Source organism: Macrotis lagotis, chromosome 1, assembly GCF_037893015.1.
Source record: "Macrotis lagotis isolate mMagLag1 chromosome 1, bilby.v1.9.chrom.fasta, whole genome shotgun sequence".
NCBI classification, from domain to species: Eukaryota; Metazoa; Chordata; class Mammalia; order Peramelemorphia; family Peramelidae; genus Macrotis; species Macrotis lagotis.
This window is the reverse complement of record NC_133658.1, coordinates 34,599,067-34,620,768: the sequence shown is the minus strand read 5'-3', so window position 1 is coordinate 34,620,768 and position 21,702 is coordinate 34,599,067. Positions and strand designations below refer to the sequence as shown.

Here is a 21,702-nt window from a genome sequence, read left to right as displayed (position 1 = left end):
GGACCTGTGATCTCAGTGATCTAGGAAACTCCCTCTACCTAGGCAGGTTGGCACCCCCTCTGCAACCTTAGGTTACCGAGAGGATGTAACTTGTCCCCAGAATGATGGAGCCAGAATGGGTAAGGATTGAAACTTGAATCCGGGTCTCCCAGACTTGAGGCCTGCTCTATCTGCTACTCCCAAGGTGCCTCTTATTAACCTTTAATAGTGAGAGGATAGGATGGCTAGGCGGTGCAGTGGACAGAACACGGGCCCTGGAGTCAGGAGCACCTGAGTTCAAATCTGACCTCAGACACTTAATAATTACCTAGCTGTGTGGCCTTGGGCAAGCCACTGAACCCCACTGCCACTGCCTTGCAAAAAAAAAAAACTAAAAAAAAAGTTAGAGGATGGGGGCACCTAGGTGGTACTGTGGATAGAGCACTGGCCCTGGAGTCTGGAGGATCTGAATTCAAATGCAGCCTTAGACACTTAATGATTACCTAGCTGTGTGACCTTGGGCAAGTCACTTAACTCCATTGCCTTAAAAAAATAAAATTTTGAAAAGGAGTTAGAGTATGATGATGATGATAATAATATATCACTTTATCAGATGTTCTTAACCTGGAGTCCATGGATAGGTTTCAGTGGTTCTATGAACTTGAATAGGAAAAAATTACATTTTTATTCCAAAATAATTGGCTTCCTTTCTTCCTATTTTATTTTATCCTTTTAACAGCAAAATTCTAAGCAGGAGTCCATAGACTTGTCCAGACTGTCAACAAAATGGCATCCAGTTGTATGTTCATTTGCATGTTATGAGTATTAGTTATGAATGGGAGTTCTAAGTAGGTGAGATCAGGGTGGGCTCACATGGGTAGAAGGCTCCATGAGGTGAGGTGTGACCTGGGCCTGAGCCTTGGGGAATCCATGGGGTCACTTACCCTTTTCTGGTGACTCACATGGATCGAAATCTAGCGGGGATGAGGGGACACGGGGTGGAGTAGAGAATTAAGAAATAGAGGCTCAAGGTTCAAATCAAATCAACTCAAATTGTGTTAATCCGTAGAAAAGAGGGGGAACATTCTAGTTTCAGCAAGAGAATAACCATAATAACAATAACAGCTAGTATTTATATAGGTTTGCAAAACAGTTTACAAATGTTATTTTATTTGATCCTCCCATTAACCTTGGGAAGTAGGCACTTTTATCACTGATTTTTTCAGTTGAGAGGTTATGTGACTTAGCCAGGGTCACACAGCTAATACGTGTTTATGGCTGGGATTCTTCCTGACTCTTAAGTCCAATATTCTCTCCCCTGTGTGACCTAGCTCCCTGCAAAGAAATGTGTTTAATCTCATCTATTCCTACCCCCATCCCCCCACTCACAGAATCTTTTTCAGGTGATTGTCCCTCCTCCAGCCATCCAATCTGAGATTTCTCTACTCCAATCTAACCTTCCCTACCCCCTACCCCCACCAAGTTCTTTCATCTATTCCTCCTGTGGCAAGAAGTCAAGACCACTCCCCACCCTGGCTGCCCTCCTCTGGACTTTCTACAGTTCACCCTCCTAATGCTTTCTAGGTTGCTTTGGACAGTGTGACTTCATAGATTTATAGGTTCATAGATTTTTGACTTTCTTGGCCACTGAGTCCCAACCCTTTCATTTCCTAAGAAGGAGGATGGGCTTCCCAGAGCCTCCTTTGGGGGGGTATTAGATGATGGTGTTTTTATAACTCACATCTCTGCATCACTTATGAGCTTGTAAAAGGTTTCCTACACTTTCAAGGCATATACAACATAGGACCATTGTGCCCATGTGTCTCCCTCCAGCTCCCATTCTGCTCAGGAAACTGAGGACCACCCAGAAAGATTAAATGACTTTCCTTGAGGGCAATGGATAAAGCACTGGCCCTGGAATCAAGAGGACCTGAATTCAAATTTGACCTCAGACAATAAGTATCTAGCTGTGTGACCTTGGGCAAGTCATTTAACCCCATTGCCTTACAAAAATCTATAAATGAATAACTAAATGAATGAATGACTTGCCAGATCATTGATGAGGAGTAGATTCAGGATTTGAACTCAGGTCTTTTTCTTCCTCTTGCCCCTCTGTCATGGGTCTCCCTTCTCCCCCCCCCCCGCCCCCAGAGTATCACTGACACCACCTAATTCTGTCTCCTTGACAGTGTGTACCTGCTGCACCTCATGCAGGACCAGAAAAGGTGAGTGGGAGGGATGGGGAGCTGTCCTCCCTGCTGTGTGGTGGTCTGATGGCCATGATGCTTCTAACCCTGGACTTTGGACCAAGATAACTCAGAACCCCTTTCAGCTGTGTGGTTCTTGTGCTGTGCTTTGTGCGAGGAAAAGGAGTCCCCTGTATCTTACCTTTGTATCTTGGAGAAGGGGACAGAAGTAGTCTTACAGGGAAGATGCTGGCTGGCGTGTATAAAATGCCCCTAGGTGGGCATGGGTATGCTGGCAAGACATGGAGGATTGAGGTGGAACCAGGCTCTCCAAGTCCTTCTGATGCCCCAGAGAATGTTCACCAGAGCTCCATGGGTGAGAACTCCAATTTCTCTGTATTTAAAGGGAGCAAACACAGAATTTCTCAAAACCTCCAATTTGAATGGGGTTGGAGAACCCCCAAGACCAAGCCTCCTCCTGCTTCTGAGAAGCCCCTATCAGCGCAGCATCCCAGCAGATGCTTCCCACAATCCAAGGTTCTCCTCTTCATCTCTCCTGCTTTGCCCCCAGATGCCTCACCATGTGGTTCTAACAGTTTGGAGTAATGAGTTTGCCAAGCTAATGAGCGACTTGGCTCCTGCCCTCTCCTCTCCCTTCCTCTCTCCTCCTCTCCTTTCCTCTCCCCTCCTCTCCCCTCCTCTCCCCTCCTCTCCCCTCCTCTCCCCTCCTCTCCCCTCCTCTCCCCTCCTCTCCTTTCCTCTCCCCTCCTCTCCCCTCCTCTCCCCTCCTCTCCCCTCCTCTCCCCTCCTCTCCCCTCCTCTCCCCTCCTCTCCCCTCCTCCACTTTCCTCATCTCCTCTCTCCACTCCCCTCCTCTTCCCCTCTTCTCCCCTCCCTCCACCAGTCCTACACCACAGCTGGACTCCTTGGCATCCTCTCACTGCTTGAGATGGCATCTGACCGCATGAGAACAGATGGAGGAAGGGTGGGGCTGGTGATGCTGGCAACCTGAGTACTGAAGACGAGGCAGAATTCTGGGGGCTTTCCTCCCTCCTTTCTCTAATGTTGCTCCTTTCCCACCCCCTTGTTCCCTGCCTTCCTCTCTTTCTCCACCTTTCCCCCCGCACCACCACTCTCCTTAGCAGCATTCCACTTGTGGACAAGAAACTTTGTGGGTCCTGGATTTTTCAGGTTATTGTGAATAATGGCTTTCTCAATTGACAGCTGTTGTCTTTGATGGATTTGTTTGAGTATAGCAAACTCTAAATTTTTAGGAAAATCCTTATGCTTTCTAATTCTCATTAAAAATTCTCCTTAAAAACAAATAAACAAAAAAATGCCAAACAAATGAGCAGAAACAATCCTTGGCTGTGTTTATGGAGTAATGCAGCAAGTTTGCATTTCTTCCATTCCAGGAACTCCCCACATGAAAACTCCCCTCACCCATATAGATCAGTGACTTATCTAGCCTTAGAAAATTTTCTGGGATCAATGAGAGGATGACTTCCATTCAAGAAGCATTATATAGATATAGATATAAATATATAGATACAGATATATAGATGGATATAGATAGATATATAGATATAAATGACTTTCATTTCTAAATATATGTTCTTATCTCTTGTACAAAAAAAGAAAAAAAGAAAAGGGAAGGGGGAGAAAGCAGTTCATTGAAATTAGCCAGCACAGGGGTGGTTAGGTGATGGAGTGGATAGAGCACTGGCCCTGGAGTCAGGAGGACCTGAGTTCAAATATGACCTCAGACACTTAATAATGACCTAGCTGTGTGGCTTTGGGCAAGTCATTTAACCTCCACTGCCCTGCAAAAACCTAAAAAAGGAAGAAAGAAATAGCCAGCACATTAATTGAATCTGATCGCAAATGTAGCGTTCCACACCAATGTTTCTCTCATCTCTGCAAAGAAGGGAAAGGATTATATTTTCATGATTCCTTGCTTAGACATCTATGGCACCTCATATAGAATGTTGGACTTGGGGGTCAGAAAGACCTGAGTTCAAATCCAGCCTCAAATACTTATTAGCTATGTGACCCTGGGCAAGTCATTTAAGCTTTGTCTGCCTCAATTTCCTTGACTATGAAATGAAGATAAAGATAGCACCCATCTCTCTGAGTTGTTGTTGGAATCAAATAATGGATTTGTAAAGTGCACTTTACATGTAAATGCTGCTTCTTATTATCATTATTATTGTCATGTTCATCAGGGTCAAGCTTGGTTATTATAATCACACAATATTGAGTTAGCCTTGCTTTGTTTTTCCATTTACATTGTTATAGTTATTACATATCTTGTTTCCCCAGTTTCTTCCCTCTGCCTCAGTTTATATAAGTCCTCCCACGCTTCTCTGAATTTTTCATATTCTTCATTTCTTATGGTAAATATTCCTTTATATCCTACTGGAATTTATTTACTGCCATGCTCCATTGGGTTTTTTTCCATTTGCTGCCGTAAAAAATTACTGCTATGATTATTTTGCTTCAAAAATCATTTATTGTTGAGTAGTTTTTAGTTATGTCTGATTCTTTGTGACTCCATACTGGAGTCATATTTCCGTCTCCAATTCATTTTAGATGAGGAAACTGAGGCAAGCAACTTGGCCAGAGTCACAGAGCTAGTAAATAAATGTCTGAGATCAAATTTGAACTTAAGTCTTTCTGACTCCAGGCTGGTGCTGCTCTATCTACTGCACTACTTCCCTACTCCTGGATGTAATGGGTTGCCTGAGGAGATGAGAGAGAGACAGAGAGAGAGAGAGAGAGAGAGAGAGAGAGAGAGAGAGAGAGAGAGAGAGAATGAGAATGAATGAGAGAGAGAGAATGAGAGACAGAGAGACAGAGAGAGACAGAGAAAGACAGAGAGAGAGACAGAGAGAGAGAGAGAATGAGAATGAATGAGAGAGAGAGAGAATGAGAGACAGAGAGACAGAGAGAGACAGAGAGAGAGAGAGAGAGAGAAGGAAAGAGGAAGGAAATAAGAAAGGAAAAGAAGGAAAGAGAAGGAAAGAGAAAAAAAGAAAGAGAGAGGAAGGGAGAGAGGCAGAGATGTAGAGAGAAAGGAAGGGAGGAAGAAAGAAAAGAGGATGGGGCGGCTAGGTGGCGCAGTGGATAAAACACCGGCCCCAGAGTCAGGAGTACCTGGGTTCAAATCCGATCTCAGACACTTAATTATTACCTAGCTGTGTGGCCTTGGGCACACCACTTAACCCCATTTGCCTTGCAAAAAACCTAAAAAAAAAAATGAAAGAAAGGAAAAAGGAAAGAGAAAGAAAGAAAAAGAGAGAGGGAGGGAAGGAAGGAAAGAAAGTGAAAAATAGTATCAGTCTGTATCCAGATGCCATCAGTTTTTTTCTCTCCCAATTACATTATAATTTGTTCTGGCCCCATTGGACACATCTGGTAAAAGCCCTGAGGACTAGTGATGGAATTGGGAATAGACAGTGATAAGGAGGAGCTTTTAGGTACATCTCTATGGGATGATGGTGATACAGGCTGGTGTGGCCAGTGCAGGACTGAGTAAAACCAGTAAAAACTAAGTTCTGGCAGGACCTTTTGAGGGCAAATACGATGGGGGGGGACCCTATAATAATAAGAACTAGAATCAATGTAATACTTTAAAGTTCACAAAGCTCTTTATATCTCATATGTCATCTCATCTGATCCTTACCACACCCCTGTGAAACAGGGACTGTTATTGTCTCCCTTTTAGCTGTTGGAAATCTGAAGTTCCCTGAGTTTTAAGTGACTTGGCCAAAATCATACAATTATTGAATTTTATTTGGACAGGATTTGAACTCAGATCCATCTAGCTCTCTATTCCCTTCAGTTACCTATTATGGGTAGTATTTTTTGGTTAAAGCCTGCCCCCCCCCCCCAGCTGGAGAAGAAGTCAGAGAAGAACTCTTATATTGGTAGGCAGAGTATACATATGAGCCACAGGAGCAGGGAAAAATGTTTTTGAAGACAGAAGACTTGAGTTCAAATCTCAGCTGTGCTATTTATTTCCTTTTTACTTTAGGTAATTCTATAACTTTTCTTAATTTGAGTTTTCCCATCTGTAAATTGAGGGGGTTCAATTAGTTGACTTCTGGGGTCCCTTTGATAAATTGTGGAACTTCTTTTGCCTCAGTTTCCTACTTTCACCTTTCTGAATGCTTAATTTGCTTCAAGACTCTCCTCACATCTCACTTCCCATGGGAAGCCTTTCCTGGTCTTCCTGCTCACTGGTGCTCTTTTCTTCCTCAAACTGTCTTGTATTTACTTATCTTTGTATGTGTTACAGCCCCTGTAGAATGTAAGCCTCTTGAGGGCAAGGACTGACTTTTGGGTTTTTGACATTTAATTCCCAGTGACTAGCCCAGTGAATGTTTTGCATATAGTTGGCACTTAATAAAAGGTTGAATTAAATTGAATGACCTCTGGAATCTGTTTGAAAGATTTTTTTTTTAAAAAGGAGCCCTCCATAACCTGGCTCCTTCCCATATTCCCAGTCTTCTTACTCCTTCCTTCCCATCAAGAATTCTAGGATTCAGTGACCCTGACCTCCTTGTTGTTAGACACAACCTTCCTGACTCGATATTTTCCTACTGTCCCTCACATCAGGAAAGCTCTATCCTTACTTCTACCTCCTTTCTTGGCTTCCTTCCAGAATCATCTGAAACCTATTTTATTCATGAGACTTTTTTTGTTCCTCTTCTGAAAAGACCTCCCATTTACTCTGTATGTGATCTTGTTTGTGTATAGTGAATTGTTTCTTGTCTCCTTCATTAGATTGTGAGCTCCTGGAAGGCAAGGACTGTTTTTGCTCTGTCTTTGTCTCCCTAGTGATTAGCACAGTATCTTATATACAGTAAGTGCTTAATAAATGTTTGATGCTCTATGAGCCCTTCTCACTCTAACATTTGGTGATTCTGCTTCTCTTATGTTCAAAACTCATGTAATAGGACAGACCTGAGAACCTGGCCTAGCCAGTGGTGGCCTGGGCACCTTGTCTTAGAGAGAGTTACAGTAAGTTTTCTCTTAAAGAAATGATCTCTTTTAATGGCACAGATGTCCTAAGTACACCAATTGTAGGGAAACCCTGAAGTTTGTGCTGTTGATAATAAGAAGTAAATTGTAGCATATAACTAAATTGCCCATTTCTTAGATGATCAGAGAGTCATGTTCCAGATACAAAGCACTGGGGATAGAAGGCAGAAACATGATTCCCCCCCTCAAGGAGAGTGCACTCTAATGGGGAGACAACTGGATAGATAAAAGAACCGTACAGAGAGGTGAAAGGGAACCTCTGAGGGAAGGCACTTACACCTGGAGTAGGGGGAGCCAGAAACGCCTCTTGAAGTGCATAGAACTTGGACTGAATCTTGGAGAATGTCAGGGAAACCAGGAGGCAGAAGGGAGAGGATAGAGAATAAAAATTGCACAGCTATTGCAAAGGCTTGGAGATAGGAATGGGGTATAATGTTTGCAGAACAAGGGGGTTTAATAGAACAATTCATTACTAAGTAATAATATATCAGCTCTCTCTATAACCCTTGATGCTGCATCTCCTGCTTATGCCCCCAATGTTCTCTCTGCCTTGATTTACCTCTCTGCTTCAGCATCTTACTATGTCTCTGACCCTGTATATTCCTTTCATTTTCCTTTTCTGGCCTAACAAGTCCCCCCCCTTCACAATTCAGAACTTAAATATCTGTATTATTCCTCTGTATATTTGCTAAATAGATCTTCATTTTCCTTCTTGTCACTTTAAAAAGCAATTGGAACATATTTCTGCATCTAAAATTAGGTTAATCAGCCTTCCCCCTCAAAAGGGGGGGGGGAGATTTGTTTTCTTTATGTGGATTTTTACTTAGATGATTTTTTCCTTTTGAGTCACAGCCCCACAATAGAAAGAATGGGGAAAGTTCCCTGATGCTAAAGTGTGTTTATGATTTGTTCTAACAGTATATTCTTTTCTTTTCTCTATGTAAATATTACGGGACTTTGATGTAAGTGCTCTGGTCTGCACGAGGTTCCTTTGACTCATTTACACTGTGTGTTTGTGTGTCTGTGTGTGTGTGAGCTGGTTTTTCACTAACTAGTCTTGGATTGATTTCTGTTTGCTGACTTGGGGATGTTGCAGGGGACGTTGAGTAGCCAAGGGCAAGGGGCTAGAGAGGCGAAGGCGAGCATGCTGCTTCCTTGAGAGTTAATGGGTCTGAAGAGGGAAGCTGGAATTGGAGCCTCTTGTTTATTCAGTTGGCAAGTTTGTTAACAAGGGTAAAATTTTCCTGAGCCCACAATAAGAGAAGTTACAAACCTGATATATTTAGACAACAAAATTTTAAGTTGATTGGAGGGGGAGGGCCAGCCCCTCTGGGCTCTAATGTCTCTGTCACTAGCCCGGGCCTTGGAACTCTAGATAGTCTCTCATAATAGTATCATGAGCACACTTAGTTTGTAAGGGAAGGACCTGAGTTCAAATTCTGAGTTGACCATTTACTGTGAGGTCCCTTTTAGACCTCAATTTCCCATTTGTAAAAAGAAAAGATTGAAGCGGGTAATCCCCTCCCCTCCTTTCTCTCTCTCTCTCTCTCTCTCTCTCTCTCTCTCTCTCTCTCTCTCTCTCTCTCTCTCTCCTCTTTCCCCTTTCCTTTCAGGCCTTTATTTCTTTCTCTCCTTCTCTCTGTTTTTTCATGTTCCCCCTTCCTCTCTCAATTTTTCTCCACCCAAATCATCCAGAACAAGGAAAAAATATCTAAAATCTCTGACGTGTGGGAGGGAAAGCAAGGCTCCGAAGTTCAGTACAAAGTTGTCATTGAGAAACACCATTGTGTCTAGACTCTTATCTGCTGTCCCAGACTACCGTGTTACTTGGCTCCATCCCAACCAACTCTGAGGCTTGCTTAACACGAGTGTGCTCCCATGCTGCCACCTGTGGGTTTCATCTTAGACTAGCACCAGAGAGAAGGACGATTTCTCATGGCTAGTATTATCATTGCTGCATAGTGACATCTCTTAAAAAGTCCTAACACCATGTCACACTTCAGTGGTAGTGACTTTGCTACACAAGAGACAGAAATCATACAGAGGACACATAGGGGTTTATTATATGTTGACAATTGTCAGAAAAATAAGGATCATTACAAAAATACCATTCACAGGATCACAGAATTAGAGCTAGAAGGATCTTTAGAGACCAGCCAATCTAACCTCCCCATTTTACAGATGAGGAAACAAGGCAAATACAAGTTAAATTATGAGGTTCTTGAATAAGTGGAATAGATGGAATTTGAACTTGGGTCCTTTGATCACAAATGTAGCACCGTCTCCACTAACTAAATGAGGTCCATTATGGCAGAAAACAAAATATGTCTCAATGTTATCTTAAATATGTCATTTAAACAATATATCCTGGTACTAATATTAAGATAAAATATTACCTCAGTGCCCCTCTGTGTCTTAGGAGCCAAGTACACATGCTGGAAGCTCATATGACTATAAATTATTGTTACTCAGTCTTGTCTGACTCTTTGTGACCCCATTTGGGGTTTTCTTGGCCAAGATACTGAAGTGGTTTATTGTTTTCTTCTTCAGCTCATTTTACAGATGAGAAAACTGAGGCAAACAGCTTAAGTGACTTACCCAGGATCACACAGCTAGTAAGTATCTGAGAGTGGATTTGAACTCAGGAAAAGGATTCTTCCTGACTCCAGGACTGATGTTCTATATACTTCACCACCTAGCTGCATCATTTGACCATATATGATAAGTTAGGATTCTCCAAAGAGATCTCTTTCCTTCCCCAGTCCCTGATTTTTGAATCTAAAATGAGTACCAAAAATAGTTTTCATGGAGTTATTTATCCTACACAACTCAATCAATTGGTCAAACATTAAGGCTGTTAACCATTAAAGTTATGAGTCACGGTCAAATTGACTTCATATGATCTTTGAGTCTTTGACTCTTATTATAAACAAGCTTCTTTCCCAGTGAATCCATTAATAGAATGTAAGGTCTTTTGGTTTTTCTCTTTGTATCTCTCCCAGCTCAGTCCCTGAGATATAGTAAGGCCATTGATTATTGGATCTGATTGAGAGTCAGGCGGGATCTTCAAATAAGAAAACAGATGTGGATACATTATTAAGTCACTTGCCTGCAATAACAAGGGTTGGGGCAGGATTTAAACCTGAATGTTCCTGCATAGGAAGCCATGTTGTCTCTCTAAATTAATCGCCAAAAATGGAACCCAAACCCACGAGCTTTTACTTAGGAGGCCAATGCCTATCCATTTAATCCCTAGAGCTTTTTTCCCACTTAAAAAACGCTTGTTGGGTTAAGCTTATCAAACTCTAGATTCCGTAACTTGTTCACTGAATACTGTCACTTGGTGGAAATTTTAATTTTTTGGTAGGAAATAGCAATGGTATCTGAAAGGAAGAGGCACAGAAATAAAAAAAAAATTAAAGGTCACACATTACAAGGATACCTTGGTCATAAAAAAAAGATGATGTGATAGTTGACTGGTTCAACATCATATTACTTCTGGGCAGATCACTTAGTTCATTTCAATTCAATTCAATAAACATTGAGTAAAAGTCTACTATAGGCCATGTGGACAGCTAGGTTGCAAAGTGGACAGAATGTCAGCCCTGGAGTGAGGACCTGAGTTCAAATCCAGCCTCAGACACTTACACAGACAGGCCTCAGACCTTAGGTAAGTCTCTTAACCCTGTTTGCCTCAGTTTCTTCAGCTGTAAAAATGAGTTGAAGAAGGCAATGGCAAACCACTCCAGGATCTTTGCCAAGAGAACCCTAAATGGGATCATGGAGGGTTAGATAAGACTAAAATGACTCAAAGACAATTGGCACAAACCCTGTGCTATTGGGTTTATAAGGATACAACTAAAGCATGGTCCCTGTCCCCAAGGTGCTTTCATTTCATTGAGGCATTTTTTACACATTAATACAGGATGATTTGAGAAGTTTGAATCACTAACAACTTGGTGGATTGAGAATTGCTTCCCATAAGAGGTGGAAGATGAATCTTGAAGGAACCTAAGGGAGTATACTCCATGACCCCCTATGCAAAAGCAAGGAGGTGATCAAGAGAATGTCCAGGATGGGGAAAAATGCAAGTGGCTCACATTTTATTTAACTGGAGCCCATTTAGGAAAGCTAAATGCTAAGCTAAGGGCTTGGCATTTTATTATGTCTCGAACTTATTTACAGAGGGTCTAAGTTTCTCTTATCTGTAATGGGGGACTCTGATTTCCCAGGTCCCCACTCTAATAACCTTTGGCTCTCTGAGGGTCACTTCAAGCTTCTAACCATGCCTGGATTATTGTGTGGACTGTATAATCTAACACTGTGTGGTCTCACTCCTTCTGTGCATGGAGTCACTGCTGACGGGGCCTGTCCTCATTGTACTTTGTCTTCCTCTGCATAGATTTAAATGGCCTCCTAAGTGGTTGAGGGAGAAGTGAATGAGGGGGGTGTGAAATTATGGAAGCCGAACCCATACCAGGACAAAGACCCATTGATATTTTCCGACGAAGAGGAAGAAGACCTGTTGGATTACATGTACAAGTTTAAAGCTCCCCGGAAGACGGAGAGACCTCTGGAGGTACCTGGTGTCCAGGGTCTCAATGGGCGAGACTACAAGTATCTCAAATGAGTCTCAAGGTCTAGGTTGTAGAATATACTTTGCCCAATATCCTGATGGATTGACTAGGGCCATTTTTTATTTTGAGCTAGACCAGTGATTTTCCATGGTGGAGGTTAGTGATTCATTCAGTCTCAGAAACTTGCCTAAAGTCAAGAAACCACTTAACTTATGGTTTTGGGAAATGCCTCGTTCTTCAAACATTCCTAGTACAGTCTTCCCAAGTCATCAGCCTACCCCTCTGGGCAAGACCAATCCTGATTGCCCAGCTCCCTCTCCATAAGTCAACATCCCTTCTCTGTTCCCTGGAACAGCGGGCTTCTACATTTAGCCCAGTACTACAAACTATCTCCTCTTTCATTTGGGTCAGTCCCTCTTCCTATTTCTTCACCTCCCTGACTCCCTGGGAGTGATAGGAACAGCCCCCTCCATTCTACTCTTTCCATCTTTGAGAGTGCCATTTCCAAAGGCAGGGTTAAATCTAGAATCACACACACGCACACACACACACACACACACACCCCAAGATCTCCAAGATAGTCTTAACTAGGGTGTGTGTGTGTGTGTGTGTTTGAGTGGGCAGGTTGGCATGCCTCAAAGAAACCGTTTTAGAAAGTTTATTGCAGATTCAGCAAAGTGAAAGCATGGGTGGGTTTGCCCTAAGGTGGAGGACAGAAGTGTAACCTTTTTTTCCAGGGTCCTACGGAAGGAAGGGATAAGAAGAAGAAAAGGGTTTGCAACTTGGCGAAAACTCAACCCTTTCTCTAGCTTAGAGCATTGGATGCTTGCCTAGAGTAGAGAGAATTTAACTGATTTACCCAGGGTCACCCAGAGATAGGACTTGTCCCCAAGTCTTCCTGCCTTCCAAGCCAACTCTCTGCTTTTCAAAGTTTTCCTACGTACTAAGAAATTGAAGAGAGATCAATGAGAGGAAAAATTCACAGCTCTTGAGTCTCCCTTCACTCATGCAATCAACTCAACAAACACTGATGAGACCTTGTTTTAGAGAATACCCATCCCCTGCCCTCACCAAGCTTGTAGTCTAGGTAGAATAAGAACTGATATTAGTGCTCTACTCTTAATAAAGGGCTTTCCATATGTGAATAAGACTATTGGTTTAGAGCTTGAGAAGACCTTAGAAATATAGAAGAGCAATTCTCAAACTTTTTGACCTTGCGTCCTTTAAAAATAGTTAAGAATGCTTTTATACTCTTCACACTATTATACCCTTACACTACTGAAAGCCTCAAAGAGCTTTTGTTCATGTAGGTTACAGCTATTAATACTTATTATATTGAAAATTAAAACTGATAAAATTTAAAATATCCATTTATTCATTTTAAAATAGTAATACATTCTTTATATGCTAATATAAATAAAATAGTTTTATGGGAAATAACTATAATTTCCAAAAATAAAATTTAGGCAGAAAAGTAGCATTATTTTGCATGTTTTTTGCAAATCTCTTTAATGTCTGACTTAAGACGGTCTCCTAGCTGCTTCTGCAGTCAGTCTGTTGTGATTTGTTCTTTTGGTTGAAGTAGAAAAAAGAAAATTTGGCCTCAAACCAATGTGTAATTAAAAAAGGGAGGAGTATCTTGTTAGGTAAATAATGTCATAATTATTATGAAAATAGTGCAAATTCCTTGAAGGCGTCTTAGGTTGGGGAGAATTGAAGACAATCTGGTATAGACCAACCCCCACCTTTTCTTTTAGGGATAAAGTGACTTACCTAGGGGTCACAAGGATGGCACATCACTTACCTAAAGTCATTCCTTTAGTAATTGGCAGAACAGATTCAAACCCAGACCCTCCCACTCTAAACCCAGAGCTCTTTCCCAAGTACTTACCACATGTGTCTTCTTTTATTTGATCCTCACACAAAAAAAAAATCCCATGAGAAAAATGTTATAGTTATTAATAGTAGCAACAATGATTATTATTACTATTATCATTGCTATTTATGTTCAATCATTTTTTCAGTCATACCCAACTCTTTATGATCCAATCTGGGATTTTCTTGGCAAAGATTCTGGAGTGGTTTGTCATTTTCTTCTCCAGCTCACTTTTGCAGATAAAAAAAACTAAGGCAAGCAAGTTTAAATAGCTTGTCCAGGGTCACCTAACTAGGAAGTGACTGAAGCCACGTTTGAACTCAGGAAAACGAGTCCTTCTGACTCCCGACCACCTAGCTGTCTTATTGCTACTGTTTTTATTATTATTAATTTCGTTTTGCAATTATACATACAGATAGTTTTTAATATTCCTTTTGTAAAATTTTCTCCCTCCCATCCTTCACTCCCAACAACCCTAAGATAGCAAGGTTGTATCATCAGTATTATAGATGAATAAGTCTAGACTGGAGAGTTGAAATGACTTGCCCAGGGTCACCCAGCTTCAGATTGCCCTCCATCAATACAGTGAGGCTGGGGCTCCTGGGTCTATCAGTGCCCCTGTTTAGCTCTCCTCCTTGGGAAGCTGCTTCTGCAGGGTCTCTTAATTGAAGTAAACAAGAGATCCTGCAGATAATGAGAGGTCTTGAAGCTTCCACATTTTAATAGGTTTCAGATCATACTTACTTAGTTAACACAGATCTCATTCTGTTGGCACAGCCTGGTACTGAAGCAATGATTATTCTAGTTTGAAAACTGGTGGTAGGATGATAGTTGAATAACAAAACTACCAGGTGAGATTATCTGCTCCTTTCTGACTTACAATGAGCACTGAAAGTAGACACTGGGGGTGGTACGCAGCACAATTAGTGGTTTTGCCCTTTAAAAAGGGAGAATATGTTTTCAGTTAGGTGTCCTAGGCAATATGTACTCCCCAAATGGGCCTTGCTCTTCCCTTCAGTGAAGATTAATGCATTAACTGCTTCCATATGGGTCACATTCCAGAGTCAGCACATGGTGCTTGACCAACATTGATGAAAGGCCATGATGCCACCCTGATGTGGGAGGTAGCAAAACCAATTTAAGGCCAGGAGATTCCCCCAGCAACCAAACCATCCCCAATAGCCCTGTTTTCTATAAATCAGGTCATAAGGTGGAACAATTCTGGTAAAGGCAAGTGAGAAGGATGACTTAAATGGCTATCTCTCTCTATAATAAACATAATTGTGCAACTCACACCACCAGTCACTTGGTTGGTTGGGATGGTCCTCTTCAATACTGAAGGACTAGTAGTAGTAGTAGTAGTAGCTTTAAAATATTTCATTAGTTAAGAGAAAAACATTGCTGAGAATGGATTTTCTGAAGAAGTGAGTTTCCCATCCCTGGAGGTGTTCAAGCGAAAGATAAGATTTTGGAGCTTATTGTTCTGGTTTGGTTTGGTTGGTTTTTGAGGGAAGATCCAGACTTGTGGTTTTTGCAATATGGGAACTTCCAGTATGGAAATTCCTTTTATATTCAGTGGATCTACAATTTACATATAAAACATTGTCTTAGAGCATGGTCCTCACTATGACCAACCAACTCATGAATCAGAATCAGAGCTTGGCCCTGGATCCCTGTATGGAAACTCCTTTTACCTACTGTAGATCTGCCATTTACCCAGGCTTTTACTAGGGACTGGTTCCTGCAAATATCATAGTCATTACAATAGCTCACATTTCCATAATACTTTAAGGTTCATGTGCAATAGCACAGCTTGGAGAATCCCATTGACAAATGTTTAATACTTTAAATTTTGCAAAGATGTATGTCTGTCTACACATATACATTGGTATATTTGAACACACACACACACACACACACACACACACACACACACACACATATATATATATATATATGTGTGTATATATATATATATAGTCTATTTTCTCATTTGAACCTTACAAACACCTCAGTAAATACTATCATAATTTTAAAGATGAGGAAGTTGAGACTCAGGGAAAAGTGATGAAGTCACAACCCTAACCATTCTACCACACTATCTCACTTAGACAGAAATATCCATTGTCATTCAAGGTGACATCTACTTACTCCATCAGACTTGGTAGATATGTCTTTTGCTAACTCTTTTTTTCTCTTTTTTACTACAAGGGATGTCTTAGGGAGGATATATTTGGAAATTAAGGTGGTGTAGAATTCTATATCAATAAAAATGATAAATTATTTCTGAAGCTTGGAACATGCACCAGTCTTTATTTCTGAGAATCCCTCTTCCCCTCCAATCTTCTTCCATGACAGCTGCCCTTGAGGTTCTTCAGGTCCCACAAAAGAAGGCATGCCTCCCCTACCTCCTCTGAGGAATGTGCCAGAGATGGAGATGGGACACAGAAGGGTGGGCAGGGAGCAAGGTTTAAGGCAGAAAGCTCAAAGCTAAATTTTTGGTCTAGTTTTATTCATCAAACTTGAAATTTAAATTCAAGCCTCTGCTCTTGACTATTATGTACTCATTTTTCAGTCATTTCTGATTCTTTGTGACCTCATCTTCTCCAGCTCATTTTACAGATGAGGAAACTGAGGCAAACAGGGTTTAGTGACTTGATCATTTCTGATCCTGGATCTGAACTCAGAAAGAAGTCTTCCTGATTCCAGGGCTGGTGTTCTATCCACTGTGAAACACAGATTCTTCTGTTCGAATCTGCTGTCCTATAAAAAAAAGATGTTAATTATACCCTTAATCACCAAAAAATGCAAATATTCAAGTACACAAATAAAAAAGAGGATTGTTCTCAAAACTGAAAACTCATTACAAGTTTATTTTTAAAATTTATATTAAAGCTAGGATTTTGATAATGAAATTTCCCAGTTTGTTTCTGTCCCATTTTGAATTATTTTTTTCTTTTGTATATTTCTTATACAATCAATGTTCATTTCTTTTGTATCTATGATTTCCTATTAACTCGCTCATGCCCCCTGTCCTGTAGACCTCACCCTTATAACAGAGTCAATGACAATCAATATATCTAACATATAGATATGTAACAATAACATACAAACAATAACAGTAATAAACAAATCAGTAAGTTGACCATGTCTGAAAATGGCTCATTTCACACCTCTCTATTATAGAGAGGAAGAGGTCAATTCCTTCATCAGTCTTTTTGAATTCATGAATTGCATTGATCAAGTTCCTAAATCTTCAGATTGAGGAGGGATTATTTCAGTCCTTGGAGTTAGATTTTGGTGTTTGCCACACTGTAGGTACTCAATAAATGTTTGTTGAGTGACCAACACTGCAGTTAGCTAGTAAGTTGTTCTCCTGGTTTTGTTTCTTTTGCTCTGTATCTATTCATACATGTCTTTCCAAGATTTTCTGAATGCTTCCTATTTGTCATATATCCTCCATACATCCTCCATTCTTGCCCCACTTTTTAGGGCATCAGTTGACACTTCCTGTAGAGCAGGAGCTGGTCACTGGTGGCCCTGGGGAGGGATGCTTGAGAGCAGGAGAGTCTGGACATACCTGAAATACACCCTGTAGAAAGGACATACCCAGATTCTGTAAAGCAAGACATCATCCTCGCTGTCATGACACCAATCCAAAGACAAAGATGGGAAAAAATCTTTCATCTTTATAACTGATTTATGTGGGACCTTTATGTTGGCATGGAAGACCTACTGGAGAGATAAGGGGCCTTCCAGTGAAGTCAGCTCCTCTCCCCACTGGCAAGGCTCTTCTGAAGAATGTGGTTATGTTTCTGTTCTGTGGTCTTAAACAGATTAGGCATCCTTCATTTAACCCATTGACTTCAGTCTCTCATCTACAAAATGGTGATGATAATAATAGACCACCCAGGGCTGATGTGAGGATGAGGAGAGATAACCGATGAACCTAGCTCAGCGTAAATTCTATATCAATGTTAGCTGTTTTGTGGTTGTTAAAAGATGAGAGTTGCCTGCCCTCTTGCCCTGGGCAGATCCTATCTAGATTCCATTCTGAAAATCAGTGGTGCAGAAAGGACCTTGAGACTAGACCTGAGTCCTGGCTATTGAAGGATCAGTTGAAAGAACTAGGGGGTATAACCAGGAGTTTTCCTTATGTTCTTGAAGGCTGTCTTGAGCAAGTGATGAGACTTATTCTGTTTGGGTCTCAAAAGGGCAGAAATAGGAGGAATCATGGGTAGAAATTGCTACTAGGAAGAGTTCTATTTGCTGATGTAATGAATTTCCTGACTGTTAAAGCTATCCAAAAATGGATTGGTCAGTCTCAAGATACAGGCTCCTCCTTACAGGTCATCTTGAAGTAGAGGGTAGCTAGCCACCATTGACTGAGAATGTTATGGGAGGCATTGCAGGTGGGAAGACTGGAATTCAAGTCCAGCCTCAGATACTTCCTAGCGATGTGACTCCGGGAAAGTCGCTTAACCTCTGATTGCCTCAGTTTCCTCCTCTGAAAAATGGGGATAAAAACAACACCCACTCCCAAGGTTTTTATAAGAATCAAATCAAATATTCTATGAAAACTGTTTTGCAAATCTTAACATATGATACAAAGTATCATTTTAGTATTATTGCTCATTTATGAGTAGGACTAGGCAATTTGTGAAGGTCCTTCCATTGCCGATATTCTATGACTTATGGCCAGATGCTCCACAAATGCATGTCTTTGGCTCCTCCAGAAGTTGAAAGGTAGCTTTAATCCTGTGACTCACAGATGGTGGGTCAGGAACATCCTTCCCTTCAAAATATCACTTTTTTGAAGAAGAAGAAGAGAGGAGGAGTCTGAAACTACTATTTCATAAACACAAGGAACTTCCCTGTGTAAAAACTCCCTTCACTGATGCAACCTTTGCTACTCCTAAATCCTGGAGAGTTACTGGTGATTTGTCCAGGGCCATAACGCCAGAATGTGTCAGAGGTAGAATCTGAACTCAGGACTTTCCAGCTCGGAAGCCAGCTTTCCTTCCCTCTATCTGATCCACCATGTTGCATTTCATTCTTTTGATTATTACTCTTGTCTGGATCTTCAGTATCTCCTTGGTGTAGAAACTTCTTCCCACCAGTAAGCAAAGCCATTTCACAATCCTGAGTAAATTAATTGATACCATTTTGCTTTTCATCTTCTTAATAGGCACCGCCTAGGACCCTTCGAACTCGCTTCAGGAAGAAATGTACCTCATCCCCTGCCACTGAAACCATGTGAGTGAGACGAGCCAACAGCACCGGGATCCACAGCACGCCTCTTCTCTGCCTTAAAGAGCTATTCACTTAATAACATAGAATTCTGGGAACTGGGTGTGCTTTGAGTGGGCTGCATTGTAGTCATGGCCTTTCTCTCTCTCTCTCTCTCTCTCTCTCTCTCTCTCTCTCTCTCTCATTTTCCTCTTTTTTTAAAAAAATTAATTTTCATGGGAGAAGGGGCTAAAGTGGTATAGCAGGGAATGGCCTCTAAGTCCCCTGAGGTTGGGCATATTCTCAGCTCAGTCATCATCAACTTGAGAGAAAAGCATCATTGCGGAAGTCATCTCTGCTGTTTCTCAAATACTGAAATATTTGGGACATAAGTTGTTTACCTAATTTTTATTCCCATAAATGCAAATGATAGCAATTAAAACAACCCCCCTTGATAAGAATACTTTGGATCTTCATGAATTTTATATTTTATGGTATTTTTGGTTGAAATAAATAGACTTGTAGGAGCCAACAATGGCTCAGAGTTATGTAAAGAAACTGAATGAAAAAAAATAAGTTGCTTTGTTTTTTAAAGAAACAAACCCACTGAAATTCTTATTTTCATTTAGAATTTGTAAAAGTTTCCAGGTATAATTCAAGTGGGTGTCTGACAAGTATTTCACTACATAAATGGTCACCCCTCTGCAAACAATTTTTTCTTTTCCATTCCTAATGAGCTTTGGGGTTTCCTAGAATGTCCCCCTAAGATGTAACAATGAGTGCAAAAAAGAGTGTGAAAGGAGACATGGTCTCTGCATTGGATTCAGGGCTGGGAACCCTTGAATCCTGGCTAGGACCTTGATGTGATGATCACAGTCAGGGCATTTCACCTTGAAAAGCTCCTTAGGGACATGACCATGCACCTACCTTGTAGGGATCTTAGAAGGCCTCATGGACAGAACAGAGTTTAGTAGAAGTTCTCATCACACAAAGGATTCCCCATCATCTTCCCTATACTTGAAACTATTCTCATCAGACAGAGTTGGGAGGGGTGAAGGTGGCTGGAGTCCCAAGAGCTCATGAAATCAGTATAATATGAAAGGAGAAGCTAGAATCATATTTTTTATTTTTAAGAGAGACTTTCCAATACATCCTAGACATGTTTGCAATTGTCTGTGATAAAAAGGGAGCAGGAAAGATTTTTTTGAGAGAGTTCTGGTGGCAAAATTTTGATCCTGAAAACACGATTGCGTGTGGCTTTCCATTGAATTCTTAGTATTGCTCACAATTGTTCTTGGAAGCATTAAGAGACACTTCTCATGAACTTATGAACTTGCCCCATGGGAAGAGTGAAGTCCGGACTCACCATATAGAATTGAGAGCCTAATTTTGCTTTTCCAAAAAGGAGAATCTGGGTTAGATTTCATTTTAGTGTAAGTGTTATAGGATAGTATTCTCATCCCTAGATTAGGAAAGAAGAAGGAGAAGCTGTATTGAGTATTTGTGCTTTCGAGATGTAAGTGTATTCTGCATGCAATGTTCACAAAGCAGTTAATCAATTCCTTAGCTCTGATTGTGTTGGCCTTTAGTCTGTCCTGTAGGCTAGAAAACATGTGTTACTACTATGTACCACATTAAACTTGCTGTCAACTGAAACATATAAACAGTCTCTATTCAAGATTGTTCCATTATTAACATAGTTAAGGTGCAGCAAAGGGTCTGGGGGATTGTGAACTGGCTGGATTTCAACAGGCTCTGAAATGTCAATCCTTGAAACTGTCTGCCAGTGTCTGTCCCTTGGTCCTTTACAAGTTATTTTATAGCATCTTTTAAAACAAACAAACAAAAAAAAAGAACAAAATGAAACAAACAAAAAATCACCTTGAAACAAGAGAAAACCCTGAATACTATTGGATTTTTTTTTAAAAAGGAGGGCAAAGAGTATTTTCCCCTTTTCACAATACTTCCACATATTATTGGAAAGAAATGTGATTCTCCCAACTATAAAAATCAGGTTATTAATAGAATCCCTTTATAGTTTAAAAAGATATTTACCTTTTAGATAGCAACTAGGAGATATTCAGAATCACTGAATGTGCCCAGAAAAACTTTGAGGAGCCCAGCTTGCATGCTTAAGTTACACATTTTTTTTCCTTTTGCAAAAAAATCCCCAAAAAACAAAAAAAAAAACTTAAGCAAAAATGAAAATTCTTTTGTGAGCAAGTTTTTTTCTCACTATTATGCAACAAGAAATTTTGACAAGTAGAAACTGACAAATTTGCACTTGATTATGCCAAAAAAAAATGTTTGAAGAACTCTTAGATGCTCTGTATTACTATTCATTCTAGGTAAAAATAAGAAAAGGTGTCCAAGCTGCTGTCTTAATGTAAACTTGACTATTTCAATTTTCCTTCAAGTGTTAATATGGGAGTTGGTTTCTCTCTCAGACATTCACTGTACAACTGAGGAGTTTTCATATCTCTTGCAAAATGTGTATTTATCCAACAAGCTGTATATTTGTGTATAGATTGACATGAAATGTGAATGCCTCCCAATGTACGCTTAGTGGTGTGCTCTGTCTACAAAATATAAAAATGTTTTTCATTTGCTTAATTACAGACCAAGGTTGTTTACAAAATGCTAGCTCAAAGGTCTGTAATGGTTATGTATTAACATATTTTTCCATAGCTCTTGGCCACATGTATTATTTGGTGGGGGTGGGGTGGGGGATGGGGAGGGGCAGTGGTCTAATCTTTATAAAATGGGAGAGGCAGTTGAGCACAGCTTCCTCCTGGCTTCTTCCAAGCCA

General features: G+C 40.7%; 1 protein-coding gene across 3 annotated transcripts in view; it reads left to right on the top strand.

The window, feature by feature from the left end:
* The window catches only part of REEP1 (receptor accessory protein 1), a 135,059-nt gene extending 115,703 nt beyond the window's left edge, over window positions 1–19,356 (top strand). For 2 of the 3 annotated variants that reach the window (XM_074196851.1, XM_074196843.1), the window contains 3 exons: window positions 2,169–2,204; window positions 11,633–11,790; window positions 18,853–19,356. In XM_074196851.1, the coding sequence (XP_074052952.1) occupies window positions 2,169–2,204; window positions 11,633–11,790; window positions 18,853–18,924 (266 nt within the window). In that variant the 3' untranslated portion in view covers window positions 18,925–19,356. The remainder of the gene's footprint in view (window positions 1–2,168; window positions 2,205–11,632; window positions 11,791–18,852) is intronic. The other variant, XM_074196858.1, reaches the window with a different exon arrangement.
* Window positions 19,357–21,702: the final 2,346 nt, after the last annotated feature.